The sequence below is a fragment of the Elephas maximus genome, chromosome X (genome assembly GCF_024166365.1).
Source record: "Elephas maximus indicus isolate mEleMax1 chromosome X, mEleMax1 primary haplotype, whole genome shotgun sequence".
NCBI classification, from domain to species: Eukaryota; Metazoa; Chordata; class Mammalia; order Proboscidea; family Elephantidae; genus Elephas; species Elephas maximus.
The window spans coordinates 111,941,166-111,955,377 of NC_064846.1; the positions used below are offsets into that span (position 1 = coordinate 111,941,166).

Consider the following 14,212-nt stretch of genomic DNA (forward strand, 5'->3'; position numbering starts at 1 on the left):
TTACTGTGGAAAATTTGTTTAAGAGTGTTTTTAAAAACAAATGACAAACAGACCAGAATGGAAATAACTGAGAATGCTCACACATTGTGAAGAATGTAACCAATGAATGTCACTGAACAGTTTGTGTAGAAATTGTTGAATGGGAACCTAGACTGCTGTGTAAACTTTTACTGAAAACACAGTCTTATTAAAACAAAACGAAAGAAATGACAGAACTTTATTTTAAAAGCCTATGCTGAGATTTTTTTTCCTGATAAAGGAATGGTACAAATTTACCTGTACCTCTACAAAAGAAGTTTGCAAAGCACATCAACCATTTGTGCAGCACCCATTTTGTTTCTTACCAAGTCCCGTTGATCCTCCTGTACCAGATCCATTTTGTGCACCAAGCAAAAGATTTTGGCATCTGGAGAGTTCTGCAGAATGGCTTCCAAACATGATTGGTAATAATGCATGTCCTTTTCCAGTTCACGGCTCTCCACATCAAAGACATAAATCAGAACTTCTACATTTCGGAAGATGTTGTCCCGCTGGCTAGTGAAATAATTTTCCATGAAAGTGTCTTGCCTGTAGGAAAAAAAAAATTCTAGATGATAAACAAGTGTTCAATTTAGTCACTCCTGCTTAGGCTGTATTTCCGTTGGCCTAATCAGTACAAAAGATAATCTTAAAGCTTCAATTTAAAGGTCTGGTCTTTAGCTTCAAACCTCTTAAGCCACAATTTCCACCACCCTCCACCCCTCTCACTGTGTTCCAAACACACTGACATTCTGTTAAGTTCCTCAATTGGCTCATGAGGCCTTTACACATGCAGTTCACTCTGTCACAGATGTTTGCCCTGGTGGTGCAGTGGTTAAGAGCTTGGACGTTAACCAAAAGGTCAGTAGTTTGAATCCACCAGCCACTCCCTGGAAACCCTATGGGGGCAGTTCTACTCTGTCCTATAGGGTCACTGTGAGTTGGAACTGTACTCAACAGCAATGCTTTTTTTGGGCGGGGGGGGGGTTTCATCTAATCAGGAGCCCTGGTGGTGCATTCGTTAAGAGCTTGGCTGCTAACCAGAAGATCAGCAGTTTGAATCCATCAGCCACTCCTTGGAAACCCTATGGGGCACTTCTACTCTGTCCTATAGGGACACTATGAGTCGGAATTGACTCGAAGGCAACAGGTTTGGTTTTTTTGTTTCATCTAATTAACTCCTAGCTGTTCCTTTAGATTACAATTCAATCCATACTTCCTCATCCCTGACCTCCTTGACTTGGTTCAATCTATTCACCATAGGCCCTATAACAATATATTCCTCTTCTTTTTAACACTACAAATGTAATATTACATGTGGTTGTGTGAATTTTTAATTAATATCAATCACTCCCTAGATGGCAAGTTCCATGAGGGCAAGGACTGCTACTGTTCCCATTGTTTTCCAGCTTCAAGCACAGAACCTGCCACAGAGCAGGGGCTCAATGAATATTTGTTCAATGAATAACTAAAAAGCCAAATACTCTAAGCTGTATGAAAATGACTCCAATGATAATTTTTCAGGAGAATGTTACTCTTTGCTCCTTAAGCTGTATTCTGTTTCTCAAATTCTCAATTACCAGCTGGCTAGCAGAAAACAGTAGCATTTTGCAGTGAAAAAAAATCTTAAACCTAGGTTTTCCTGCACTTTGCTATTAATTAGCTGTATGACTTGGGAGAGTCATGATCTCACTGGACCTCAGCTGTCTTACCTGTAGAATAGGAGATAACATCTTATTGCCGAAAAACAAGGAACTTGGACCACAGGGTCTCTTGACAGGGATCACAGAATTGGAAGCAATGATAATGACAAAGGGTTAGTATGGAGCGAGTTAACAGGGTGGGTGTTAAGTGATCCATCTATTGACAGTAATGAAGTCACTTTCTTACAGAGCAGTTGGCTATTTAGCTATTCTTTTAACAAATATTCAATGAATATCTACTCTATGGCTGGCTCTATACTAAAAAAACCAAACCCAGTGCCATCGAGTCGATTCCAACTCATAGCAACCCTATAGGACACAGTAGGAACTACCCCCATAAAGTTTCCAAGGAGCGCCTGGCAGATTCGAACTGCCAACCCTTTGGTTAGTAGCCATAGCACTTAACCACTACGCCACCAGGGTTTCCGGCTCTATACTAGGAGCTGGGAAACATTAAGCTAACAATAACATCTACCTATTTTTTAAGGTACTTTGCTACACACTTTTGTACATAAAATAATTCTATGAGTTGGTACTATTATTATCCATTATCCCTATTGTACAGAAGAATAATTGACGCCTTTGAATTGTGGTGTTGGTGAAGAATATTGAAATATACCATGGACTACCAAAAGAATGAACACATCTGTTTTGGAAGAAGTACAACTAAAATGCTCCTTAGAATTAAGGATGGCGAGACTACGTCTTACATACTTTGGACATGTTGTCAGGAGGGATAAGTCCCTGAGAAGGACATCGTGCTTGGTAAAGCACAGCATCAAGGAAAAAGAAGAGAGCCTCAACGAGACGGACCGACACAGTGGCTGCAACAACGGGCTCAAGCATAACGATTGTGGGCATGGCACAGGATCGGGCAGTGTTTCGATCTGTTGTACATAGGGTCCCTATGAGTCTGAGCTGACTTGACAGCGCTTAACAACAATTGCACAGATGAAGAAACTGGGGATCAGAGAGTTTAAGTGACCTATATAGGGTCGCTATGAGTCGGAATCGACGGCAGTGGGTTTGGTTTTTCGTTTGGTTATTCACGAGAACACAGTTAATAGAACTGGGATACAAACCCAAGTGTAACTCCAGCATTTAGGCTCCTAACCACTGTGCACCCCATACCGCTGCCTTAGCATAGAGATGTAAATGATCACAGGCTATGGTGCAACATCAGAGTGCAAGGGATAGTGAGTGTGCATTTGTGATGGGAAAGTCAGTGAGTAATTTGGTCATGAGAGAAGAGCTGTCTCCTACTCTTCCAACAGTAGGCAACTCATCTGGAGAATATGTGTTCAGGGTCTGATCTACAGTGCTAGACCTCCTGAAGATAATTAGTGAAATAATTAAGAACAGGGTAGTACGGTGTGATGGTTAAGAGCTCAGAACTGATGTGACGCTGCCTGAGATAGAAACCTAATTTCTTCACCTGCAAAAGACAGATAAGCTACCCCATACTAAAGATGCCTACATGGAGCTTGTGGTAGTGCTACTTAACCATGTCACACATACAGAGGACATTTTCATAATTACATAAAAGGTCAGATGTTTATTTAATCAAGTGTCAAATTTAAAGTAATTTCAATCTAATGTGTCTATTGTAGAGGATAGTTATTATAGCTGTATTTTCCACGATTATTATACTAGATACCATGATTACTGCCACTGGCTTTACAAACTAAGTAGATGATACTTACCCACCACAGTCCCATAGGTTCAATACCAGGTTTCCCAAAAATCGAACATGAGAATGTTCAACATCAACTGGAAAATAAATATGATAAGACTAGTAACTGTACCTTGTGAGGTAAAATTCAAAATAAGCAAAGCACAAACCCATGGAATTTAGAAGGGCCAAAGTGGAGTGAAATGCTCAAAGCCACAACAAGACGGTGATTTTCAGCTTAGTAGTGTGGTTTAGTGGCAAGATGGGCACTTAAACTACCCTGAGCTACAGAACTGGCTCTCATGTAAGTCATTTTACTTTTTAGTAGTTTAGTACCTAGAGCAGGAACAACCTCCAATCTCCAATCAATTTTACTAATATTAAAATTTAACACGTAAGACAGACATTCACAATTTAATAGATTTTCCTGTCCCACTTGCCCCCACTCACCTCACCCACAAAAAAATCAAACAACAAAAAACAAACACAAAACAACATGAAACATAATGAAACTGTCTCCCTCTACTGATTTCCTTATTTTAGTTAATGACTATACCATTTTCTCATTTTTTTGTCGTTTCTAGCTCCTCTGTCCACATTAAATTAATTGCTAAACTCAGCTGACAATTCCTTTGTAATATCTCTAAATTCTATTCAGTCCTTATTTTACAACCCATCACTAACATTAAGGCCCTCGTGCCTACATTACTAAGCTCCACAACAGACCTCCCCACCAGAAGGCCTTACCTACTTTACCTCAACCTCTAGGCTACTGCCAGATTCATCTCCTTAACACTACTTTGAACATGTCACTCCCCATTCCACAAACTTTCAGTGGCTTCTCCATGCGTATAAGGGGCATTTAAGGTGCTTCACAATTTGGCTTTCAATCTATCTTTATATTCTCCAATGATTCACTTTAATAAAGCCTTTCACTCCAGCCCAGTTTGGTTTATTCATAGTCCTCCCAAACCCTGTTACCTCCCCAATCCCCAACATACCTTATATCAGTGGTCGCAAACCTGCTAATAGGTGCCAGGCCAGTAAATGTTATGAGCAAAATTAGTCATGTATGGAGAGTAAACATTCACCCAAGGGGATGGTGGGGCAGGTAGCAGTTACTCAGCTCTAGGTTATTTGCCATGCAGGAATATGGGCCCAGAGTTACCAGATTTTTAAAAATTTCAAAAGTAGTGGGAAATCCATATTTTTATGAAAAGTTTTAAATATTGACAACCAATTCAAAATTTTCTAAGACATTTCATGAGTCAAACAAAACACATCTACAGGCCTCATTCAGCGTGCAGGCTGCCTGTTTGCGACCTCTGCCTTATACTTCCCTCCCCCCTATACTTTGCCTACTATGTCCATTTGCCTAGAAAGCCCTCCCCGTCTTTCTTTTAAAGTTATATTCATCTTTCAAGACCCAGCTTAAATCCCACCTCCTCTAAAAGCCCTGCGTGGCCACCCCCCACTTACCATCATCTCTCCCTCTAAATTCATTCAAACATTTATTAAGCATCTACTGTCTGCCAGGCACTAAATCAAAAAAGAATAATGAAAATTCTTGTTCTGGAAATTTCTCAAAGTCTAGAAATTATTAACTATACAATTTATGTGATAATCAATCACACATTGGTGCTTCTTCTATGACTATCTTGAAGCTATTGCTTAAATTGACTAACTTCTCTTTTGTATAATTTTGTACATAACTCTTCTCATAAACTAGATAAGTAACAATGCATACTTTAAAAAAAAGCACGGCTTTGGAGTCAGAGACCTCAGCTCTACTTCTCTATGTGACCTTGGGCAAGTCATTTAACCTCTGAGTATTTCCTCTTCTATCAAAAAGGGCGGGGGGGCATACTACTGATCCCACAGTATTGCTGTGAGGATTAAATGAGTTATACATAAAGTGCCTGGCACATAGTAGATGCTCAAACTACTTCCCTTCTCCCCTTTACTTCCCCTCCTTGGAAAAGGAATCATATCTTACATGTCTTTGTATTTCCAAGAGAGTCTACGAGAGAGTAGGTGCTCAAACTGCTATTAATTTGAAGACTATGTAAACGGTCTAGTACTAAAAAAAAAAAAAAATGGAAAGAAGTACTACTGAGAAAGGGAAAGACAATAACAAAAGAAGTGACAGGATTCAGTGACTGTTTAGATATGGGGTACATGGATAGAAATCCAGTTCTCATCAAGTGACCAATGGCCCCATTATCAAATCCAGTAGACTTTTCAGTCCTTGTCTTACTTTCTCCAACATGACACTGTTGACTACTCTCTTTTTCTCAAAAAATTCTCTTGGCCTCTGATATCATACCTATGATTTTTCAGGCTGATCTCCTTCATAGGCTTCTATTCTTCTTTCTGTCCCTTAAATGTTGGAGTTCTTGAGGATTCTATCCTTAGCCACCTTTTCTTCTATGTATTCTTCGTCTGGGTAAGCTAATTTATTCATATTACTTTATTTACCATTTGGATATTGATAATTCACAAATATGTATCTCTAGTACAGATTTCTCTTCTACCTTCTGGCTCATATATTGGTTATCTCCACTTAGATGAACCACAGGTATCTCAAACTCAGTATACCCAAACATAACTATCATTTCCCCATTCTTCCCACTAAATCTATTCCTTTTTCAGCCTTCTCCATTACAGTGAATTTAACCAGTGGCCTAAGCCAAAATCTTAGTTTCATCCTTGAGTCTACTCTTTCCCTCACCATTCCCCACCCCCAAATTTATCACCAAGTCCTGTTGACTCTACCTCTAAAATATATCCCAAATCCATTTCCTTTTCAGCATATCTACCACCACCACTGTAACCTAAGCCAAGCCCCTGTCATCTCTTACCTGGTCTGCTAAAACAGTCTCCCTAATTGGTTAACCTGTTTCTACCCTTGCCTCCTTCCAATCTATCCTCCATATTAGAGATATAGAGCTATCCCCAAAATGCCTATTTTTATTCCATTCTTGTTTAAAAAGAAAAAAAACATGTGTCTCTGTATATGAATGATTATATACTCCCCCCCAAAATGCCAGAAGGATAGCCACAAAACTACCAATGGTGTTTGTCCCTAGGATGTAGGCCTGAGAGTGAGGGTGGGAATAGACTTTTTACACTTCTGTAATACTTGCATTTTCACAAGTATTACTTTTGCAATTGAAATTTAAAATAATAAAATATAAATCTCCATATTTTTAAAATACTCCTCTGTTTAAAATCCTCAAGGGGCTGCCTTCTACCTTCAGTTCGAACTCCTTGACTTGGTTTATAAGGCACTTTATGATATAACCTCTTAATCCTACTTTCCCCTTTAGTCTCATGTCTCCTACATGGCCTCTGGCTCTCTTACTCTTCCTGCCTTGTTGTCATAAGGGCAACTGAAGAGAACCAAGACTAGAACCTTGGGGAATCACATACACTTATGGGGCAGAAAGAAGAAAATACTCTGGTAAAGTTTTTTTTTTCAAAGGAGAGAGATGATCAAAAATGAAGGAAAAAAAACCAGAGTAATAAAGCATTAAATAAAAGCTGAGGGGACAGAGAATTTTGAGAAGGTAGGATATCTTAGAGACGTCAACAGTGTTTGAAACTAAAATACTTCATAATCATATTTTTATTGACAAGTTTACTATTCCAATAAATGCATTTTAACAGTCCACAATAAATTAATAACACCACCACTCAGTATCCTTATGTAAAAGTTCAAAACATAGGAAGCTCTAAGTTTAACAAAATAAAACTAGACTTTTTTCAGCAGTGACACAATAGAAAAACATTAAAACATTAAAGTCAGTGTAATATTTTAAAAGAAGTACCCTTTTACTACTTTTATAGAAAAATCAGCAACTGCATATAAAAGAATATGAAGAAAAATCAGTGCACTATACATATTTTGAGCTAGTCTATAAGTTTAGCAATATAACCCAGACCTTTCTTCAGCAATGACAAATTAGCTAATGATATACTAAAGCATCAAAGCCAGCGTAAGGTTTATAAGTATATACTTCTACTACCTTTAAGGAGATACAGTATTTGCTAATTAAGTATCAGTAAAGGTCCTGCTTGAGATATCCTCAAGGGGATTCCCTGTCCCATTCGCAATGCCTGGGACACAATACTTCAACAGCTCGCTTTAACGTACATGAGTCATATAATTTGCAACATTCTGTTCAGACTTTAATAATACTGCTAGACTATTTCAAAACTATTTCAAGCAAGTTGAATAGTTATAAAATTTTGGTTACAGAACTATTCACTAGTCTCAGGGTAATAATTCTGCTAAATCAGCTAAAAAACAGAAATATCAATTGGACTAGGAAACAGGTGCTTCGACAAACTGTAAAAAATTTAAAACACAAAGAGAAAGAAGTCTATAAGGAATTATTAGAATATGGTAAGGTATATAGGCTGTAGCAAAATGAATAGAGCATGAGCATAGATTTATATTCCAGCACCAACATTTACTAGTTAAGTGAGCTTAATTTCTAAGCCATACTTTCTTCAATGATTAAAATGAAGTTAATATGAGGAATAAAGTCAATGAAACAGCATTATTCAAAAGCCTGGCAAATGGCAGTTATTTAATACACATTAGCTTCCTCTATCTACTGAAATCATATGGTTACTTGGCTCAGATACTTAACTTGGAAGAAGACAAAAGTTTTTAAATCTAGAAAATCAAGACAGGGAGAAGTTTGGATAGGTAGACTTTCCAGAGGCCAGAGCCACAGATATCACATAGAAGGAAGTCTCTAGAGACACAACAAGCCATTGGACCCTGTTCTGACCAAATTTTTTTTATCGGTGTCTTAGTGAAAAGTAGATGAGATACTTATCAAATGTACAAAGTACAAGAAGCTAGGAAGGACAGCTAATATGTCAGAGGTGAAAATAAGTAGCTGAACTGAAATTAGGATGATAAAATGCTAGCACTGAGAGGGATCTAACCTGTCTTTACAGATAAGGAAACTGAGGCCCAGAGAGATAAAATAACTTGTCCTGTATTTCAGAGTTAACAAATGCAGGGCATAGAAACACATCATGGAATAAAACAAATAAAATTGAATAATTTAATATAGATAAAAATTTATTCTTAGGCTTAAAATATTAACTGCACAAGAACCAGGAGTGTATGTGTTTAATAACAGTATATGTGAAAAGGAATTGAGGTTTTTTTAAATATAACTCAGTATAATGAAGGCCGCTACAAAAAAAGGAGGAGCAAAGGGACTAACTTCCCTAACAGTAATAACCTGAACAAGAGATACAGTAGTACCACTCTGCCCTGATTAGACCACATTTGCCTTTAAGTCTTAGCACTTTAGTTTAAGAAAAATGCATACAAGTTAAAACGAGCCCTTAAAAATGCTTCAAAATCGTGTCACATGAGGAATAGTTGGAGGAACTGAGGATATTTAATTTCAGAAAGACAAGATTTGGGAGGCAAGGGATAGATTAAGACACTAACCATCCTCAAAAATCTGTAGAGGCTCAAGAGAACAGAAAAAGAACCAGCTAAAAGAAATAAAAGGAAAACGATTTGGGGCTCTAAGAAATAGCTTTCTAGTAATTAAAGCTGCCCCAATTATGAGAGTCAACAATACACTCCAAGTGCTTTGGGAATAGAGATTAAGTTTTTTTCTAATTTGTATCCTAGGGTCTGGAAAATAATGTATTTATAAAATGTATTTGTAAAATATAACTTGCAACATTCTGTTCAAAGTTTAATAATGCTGCTAGATTATTTCAAAACTATTTTAAGTTGAATAGTTATGAAATGTTGGTTGCAGGACTATTCACTGGATATAATACCCAGAACAAGAGAAACAATAGTCCCATTATTGTTCTTGAAACCAGAGTGAGATGCCTCATGAAGTAGTGGGTGACTCATCCCTAAAAGCATTCAAGATGGTAGAAATCCATGTCAGGAATCTTTGGAGGCCAGGTAGGGCAATGCCTTCCTCACCTAGAGGCCAGGAACAAAGGCAGTATTCAGAAATGCTTGGATGCTGCAGAATGAAATGGCATGACCCAGAGACACAGGGGTTCTCTCAGGACTGTACTAACAGCCATGGCAGCCCAATTAGTTAGTGTAGACTAAGAAAGAAACCAGATTTAACTCTCAAACCATGATGGGCAATAACACATTTGCCAAGATAGAACTGGAACTCCAAAGAGAACATCTAAGTGTATCCAAGAAGAGAAGAAACAGAGTACAGATTAGGTTAACCACCACCACCATCATCTCCACTTGTTTTCCTTTTAATGAAGACTAGGATTAAACACTGCTTTTAAAAAATCTTAACAAATTTTACTGTTATGCTTGTTAATACTTACCAATTCCCCTTTATATAATAACAGTTAAAAACACACACCATCTCCCCAAAACAAACAAAAGGGTTCTTATGCTTGTTTAAGATATAGCAGAACAGAGCGGAAGTGAGGCAATAGCATACCACTTCATAAGCAGCCTAGAACCTCCCCAAGAGTGTGAGTGGTAGTAACCAGAATTAGGACACACCCCTCTCTGCAAAAAGGGGAAACATGCTCCAAAACAAATTCCTCAATGCTCACAGTCCCCAAGCTACTGCAACCAAGTGGGTTATGCAAATTATTAATAGTTAAGATCACCTGAATTTGCAATAAGATAAAACATCTTACTTGTTGCACCCAGGCGACGTGTGTCTCTGGCAATATAATTTGCAAAGATAATAGACCTCATGCTGGTCTTACCAGACCCACTTTTACCCATCAACAGCACCTAAGGACAAAGTAGAGAAAAAGAAAGAGAACCAGTTTGCAATTTAGAGCAAATCAAATCTAAAGGGACCTATTTCTCTCCTGTATTTGATTTTTTACTGAAGTACTGACAACCTGATGCAGATATTTGTAACTAACTAAACTGTTCCCCAACAGTACAGAGATACCTAGAATTCCAGTGGCTAGGCATTTATCTCTCATGGTCACACATCCTCTTGAGGGCAGGATGACAGTAAATTTGTTATGTTATTAATATGTACCACTACTATATTCTATATTCAGAACTAGGTTAGAGAACTATAACCGTGAGAGGCATATGAACCCTGATCTCTCATAATATGTTTTATGCACTCAATTACCTAGCACAGGGTTTCAATATAACTGAAAGTTCTTCCTCCTCCTGCTTAAAGTCAAGCTTTCCACCTCTGCCCTTGATCTCATCTCTTATCTCCATAATCTTGCTCCATTAATTACTCTCTTTCTTTTTTATTTTCAGAAACTACCCGTGGTATTTTTAGAGTCCAGCCACATTGAACTGAACTGCTGATAGCTCCTTTGATTATTCTCAGCTCTCTGGGCCCAAGCCTTTTCTTGGCTCTATGCTTTTGTTTCATGTTGTACTCTCTGCCAGTAACTTTTCATTCTTTAGTTTTCCTTCAACTAAGTCCTACTCATCTTTCAAGATTTGATTCAATGATCATCTCCTCAAGAAGCTTCTCTTAGCCCATTGCTGGCTTAAGTGTCCCACCTCTGTCCTCCCATGGCACTCTATGCATACTTGTGTCATTGCAAAGACCGTAATGCATTGTAGTTACCTTCCCCCCACCCCCCCCCCGCACCTGTCTCTCACAAGACTGTGAGTTTCTTGAGAGTAGGGAGAGTCCCCTTTTGTATCTCCAATGCCTAACATATAACAGATGCTCAAAATATGTTTATCAAAAGAATGAGCAAGCTGCTGAAACAATGATACAAAACGAGAGTTTTTAACAATGAGAATTGTCCAATGAAAAGGGTGGGCTTACGACAATGGCAGCATTTAACAAAGACAGGAAAACATCTGTCAAAGATGCTGTAGATTCTTACACTAGGACAGACATGGGTAAGTTGATTTTTAAGAAACAATTTCAAATTTGGAACTTATATAGTTCTAATTACCTTGCTTTTTAAATCAAGTACACGTACTACCTTCAATCCCAATAGATTTATAAAAATTTTTTATAAAAAATGTAGGGAGTATTAATGAAAATACACTGCACTCAAGCTCAATTTAAGCTAGGAATTCAGCTATATAACTTTATCTCACTAAGGAAATGTTACTAACAAACCAGTTGAAGGTTGCTACAGAAAAAGTTTTCCTTTTGTTCTTGATCATATAGAAATTTCTGGTATTTTTAGGTATTCTTGTTGATAGCAACTTTACACAGGCTCATCAGGAATATTTCCTTAGTTAAACGAGTTACGTAACTGAATTACTAGATGAGTTTAAGATTAAATACAGTGCATTTCTTTTGTTTTTTAATTAAAAAAAACTTATCTCAATTGCTTATGAAAGACTTACCCAGTATAACTGTGTCAGGGACTGATGTAAGCACTCTACATGAATCTACTCATTTAAACTTTACAACAACCCTATGAGACAGCTTTTACGAATGAAGAAGCTGACACCCCAAGAGGTTAAGAAATGTTAAGAAATTTATTCCAGCACTGCACTCTTAGCAATTATGCCTAAACCCCAAGGTGGGGCACAGTACCATAAAAGCACAAAGGAAGAAGTACTCAATTCCATCTGGAGAACTCATGTAAGGCCTTATAGTGGTAACATTTGACTTAGGTTCAAAATAATGTGCAGGCAGATGCCTGTGCAGTATGTGTGCTGTGTGTGTGTGTCCTGTATAAAGGGCAAGTTAATTTGTAAATTTGGGAAGAATAAATTCTTTATGGCTATGAGAGGGTGCATAGGTGTAGCAGATGGTTTAGTGAGGAAAAGATTTTTAAAGGGCATCGTAGGCCATGCAAAGCCATTTGGATTTACATTCTATTGGCTGGGAGAATTTATGAAAAGTTCTTAAGTATGAAGTATATGAATAACTCAGTCAGATTTATATATTAGAAAAATTAAATCTGAGAGCAAAAAAGAGATTAGCATCAGGGAGACCACATAAAAGACACGGTATATGTTCCTCACAAACATATTGCCTGAATAGCATCTTCTTACATTTACCTTCATGGTTTTGATGTATCTAAAACAAGACTTACCTTTTTCTTCATGGCTGTATTTGGCAGCACCCACCTATAGAATATAAACCAAAAGACAGTTTCCATGATTCAATTACTTAGAAATTGGAATTAACGAAACGCAAATAAATGTTGAAATACAAAAGAGCATGTTTAGCGCAAAAGCCAATAGAGCAGTAAGTGGGACCTCAGTTAAGTAGTCTCTCATTTTCCCAAATTATAAAACTGAGTTTATGCTCCCTAGTCCCTAATTACCTGCTCAGGAGATAGCTTTCAGGAAGATTTATTTAGATTATAAATAAACCATTAAAATTCAAGATTCAATTTTTTGTTTTAAAAAATAAGTAAATCAAAGGATTTATTTTTATATTTGAATATCCCTTTAAGTCAGACTATTTTTAAAATCTGGAAATATTTTTAGTTCCTCAACCATCCTTTCAAGCTATATTTCACTCATCACAGGCATAAAGTACATACAAGTCTCAAATTCACATTGGCACAGAAAGCGCTCTCAAGCCACTGGTCCCTGCCCAGGAAGCACCTCCTCTTCCTAGACTTCCTAGCCCCAAAATGGTGATGTCAAATTTCTTTACTGACAATTCAAAGCAACTCAGAACTGCCTCCTCAATTAGAACACCCCCACCCTCCACAATGATACCACCTCTTTCCTGAGGGCTATTTTCTGCCTTTTTTTTTTTTTTTTAGCACCAGTGCCCTTTACAGTTTATTCTGTTGTAAAGATCATGACACCAATCAACGAACGTTACTGGTAAACAGAAGCAATTTATGATTGGGGTCTAATCCACAATACTCTGCTCAGTTAAAACACCTCCTTCCTCGGATTTAGTATAATAGCCTTCACCCACCCAAGCGATCCCTCCGGTTCCCCCATTGGAGGATCCATTCTTGGCCCCAGATTCTCTTTCTCCATCTTTTTCTCGGAGTCAGAGTCTTCCATCGTGCAACAAGTCCTTTTCAGTTCCTTCTGTATCCGCAGTACTTTTTTTTTCCTTATTCACCCCCCCGCTCAGATGCTAATTCTCATCGCCTGCGGCCCTTAGGCCTGCTCTATTCTTGCCTCCGCCTTTGTCCACTGGGGGGCCGCTCTCCCCACGGTTACCTTTACCGCTCCGAACTTGGCCTCAAAGCACCGCCAAGCTGGCCAAACGTTTCGGTGGTGCAAGGGTAAGAGATGGAGGATGAGAGGCAAAGAGGAAGGCTCGTCCCGAGTTCGAGCTTCAAGCCCCAAGGTCTCGAAACCCAAAGGTGACTTCACCCGTGAACGGGTGAGGACCGCGAAGGCGGAGGTCGTAGAAAGAGCAGACCCGCGCCGGTGGCACCAAGCGGTGAACGCTTCAGCTGGCTTGTTGCTCTTGAACCTGGCAGCGCCGGAGGGTTACCGGAGGCAGCGGTTACGACTTAACTGCCTGCCCATCAGGAACCCAGGTACCTTACGGCAGCCACCCGACTGCAGGCCAGGATCACGTGGGCACCTGCCGTAAGCCCCGAGCCTGTCACGTGACTACCGTTACCCAAGGGGCGGTGGGCTGGGGTGAACACCATAGAGACTGCTCGGGGAAAGCCAGAGTGCCGCCTGTCGTCATCATGTGGCTTTGGCTCTCACTCAGCGCCTCTGTCCGGATTATGGCGGTAAGCCTGAAGGTCTTTTTAACAGTGAGTAGACCAGGCCCCACCCATCCCTCACGGAGTATTAAAGGAGACGGTTGCATTTCAGTGCCTGGAAGCTAGACTTTTTACCGCTATTCATGCTTAACGGAAACCCTGGTGGCATAGTGGCTAGGTGCTGGCT

The 14,212-nt window shown here is 38.9% G+C and overlaps 1 protein-coding gene across 2 annotated transcripts in view; it reads right to left on the reverse strand.

Annotated features, from left to right (window-relative positions):
* The window catches only part of RRAGB (Ras related GTP binding B), a 44,041-nt gene extending 30,154 nt beyond the window's left edge, over nt 1–13,887 (reverse strand). Inside the window, exons 1-6 of one of the 2 annotated variants that reach the window (XM_049872616.1) lie at nt 13,269–13,887; nt 12,424–12,457; nt 10,069–10,168; nt 5,390–5,473; nt 3,425–3,491; nt 345–567 (exon numbers count right to left, since the gene is read on the reverse strand). In XM_049872616.1, the coding sequence (XP_049728573.1) occupies nt 345–567; nt 3,425–3,491; nt 5,390–5,473; nt 10,069–10,168; nt 12,424–12,457; nt 13,269–13,360 (600 nt within the window). In that variant the 5' untranslated portion in view covers nt 13,361–13,887. The remainder of the gene's footprint in view (nt 1–344; nt 568–3,424; nt 3,492–5,389; nt 5,474–10,068; nt 10,169–12,423; nt 12,458–13,268) is intronic. The other variant, XM_049872617.1, reaches the window with a different exon arrangement.
* Between the last annotated feature and the right edge of the window lie 325 nt (nt 13,888–14,212).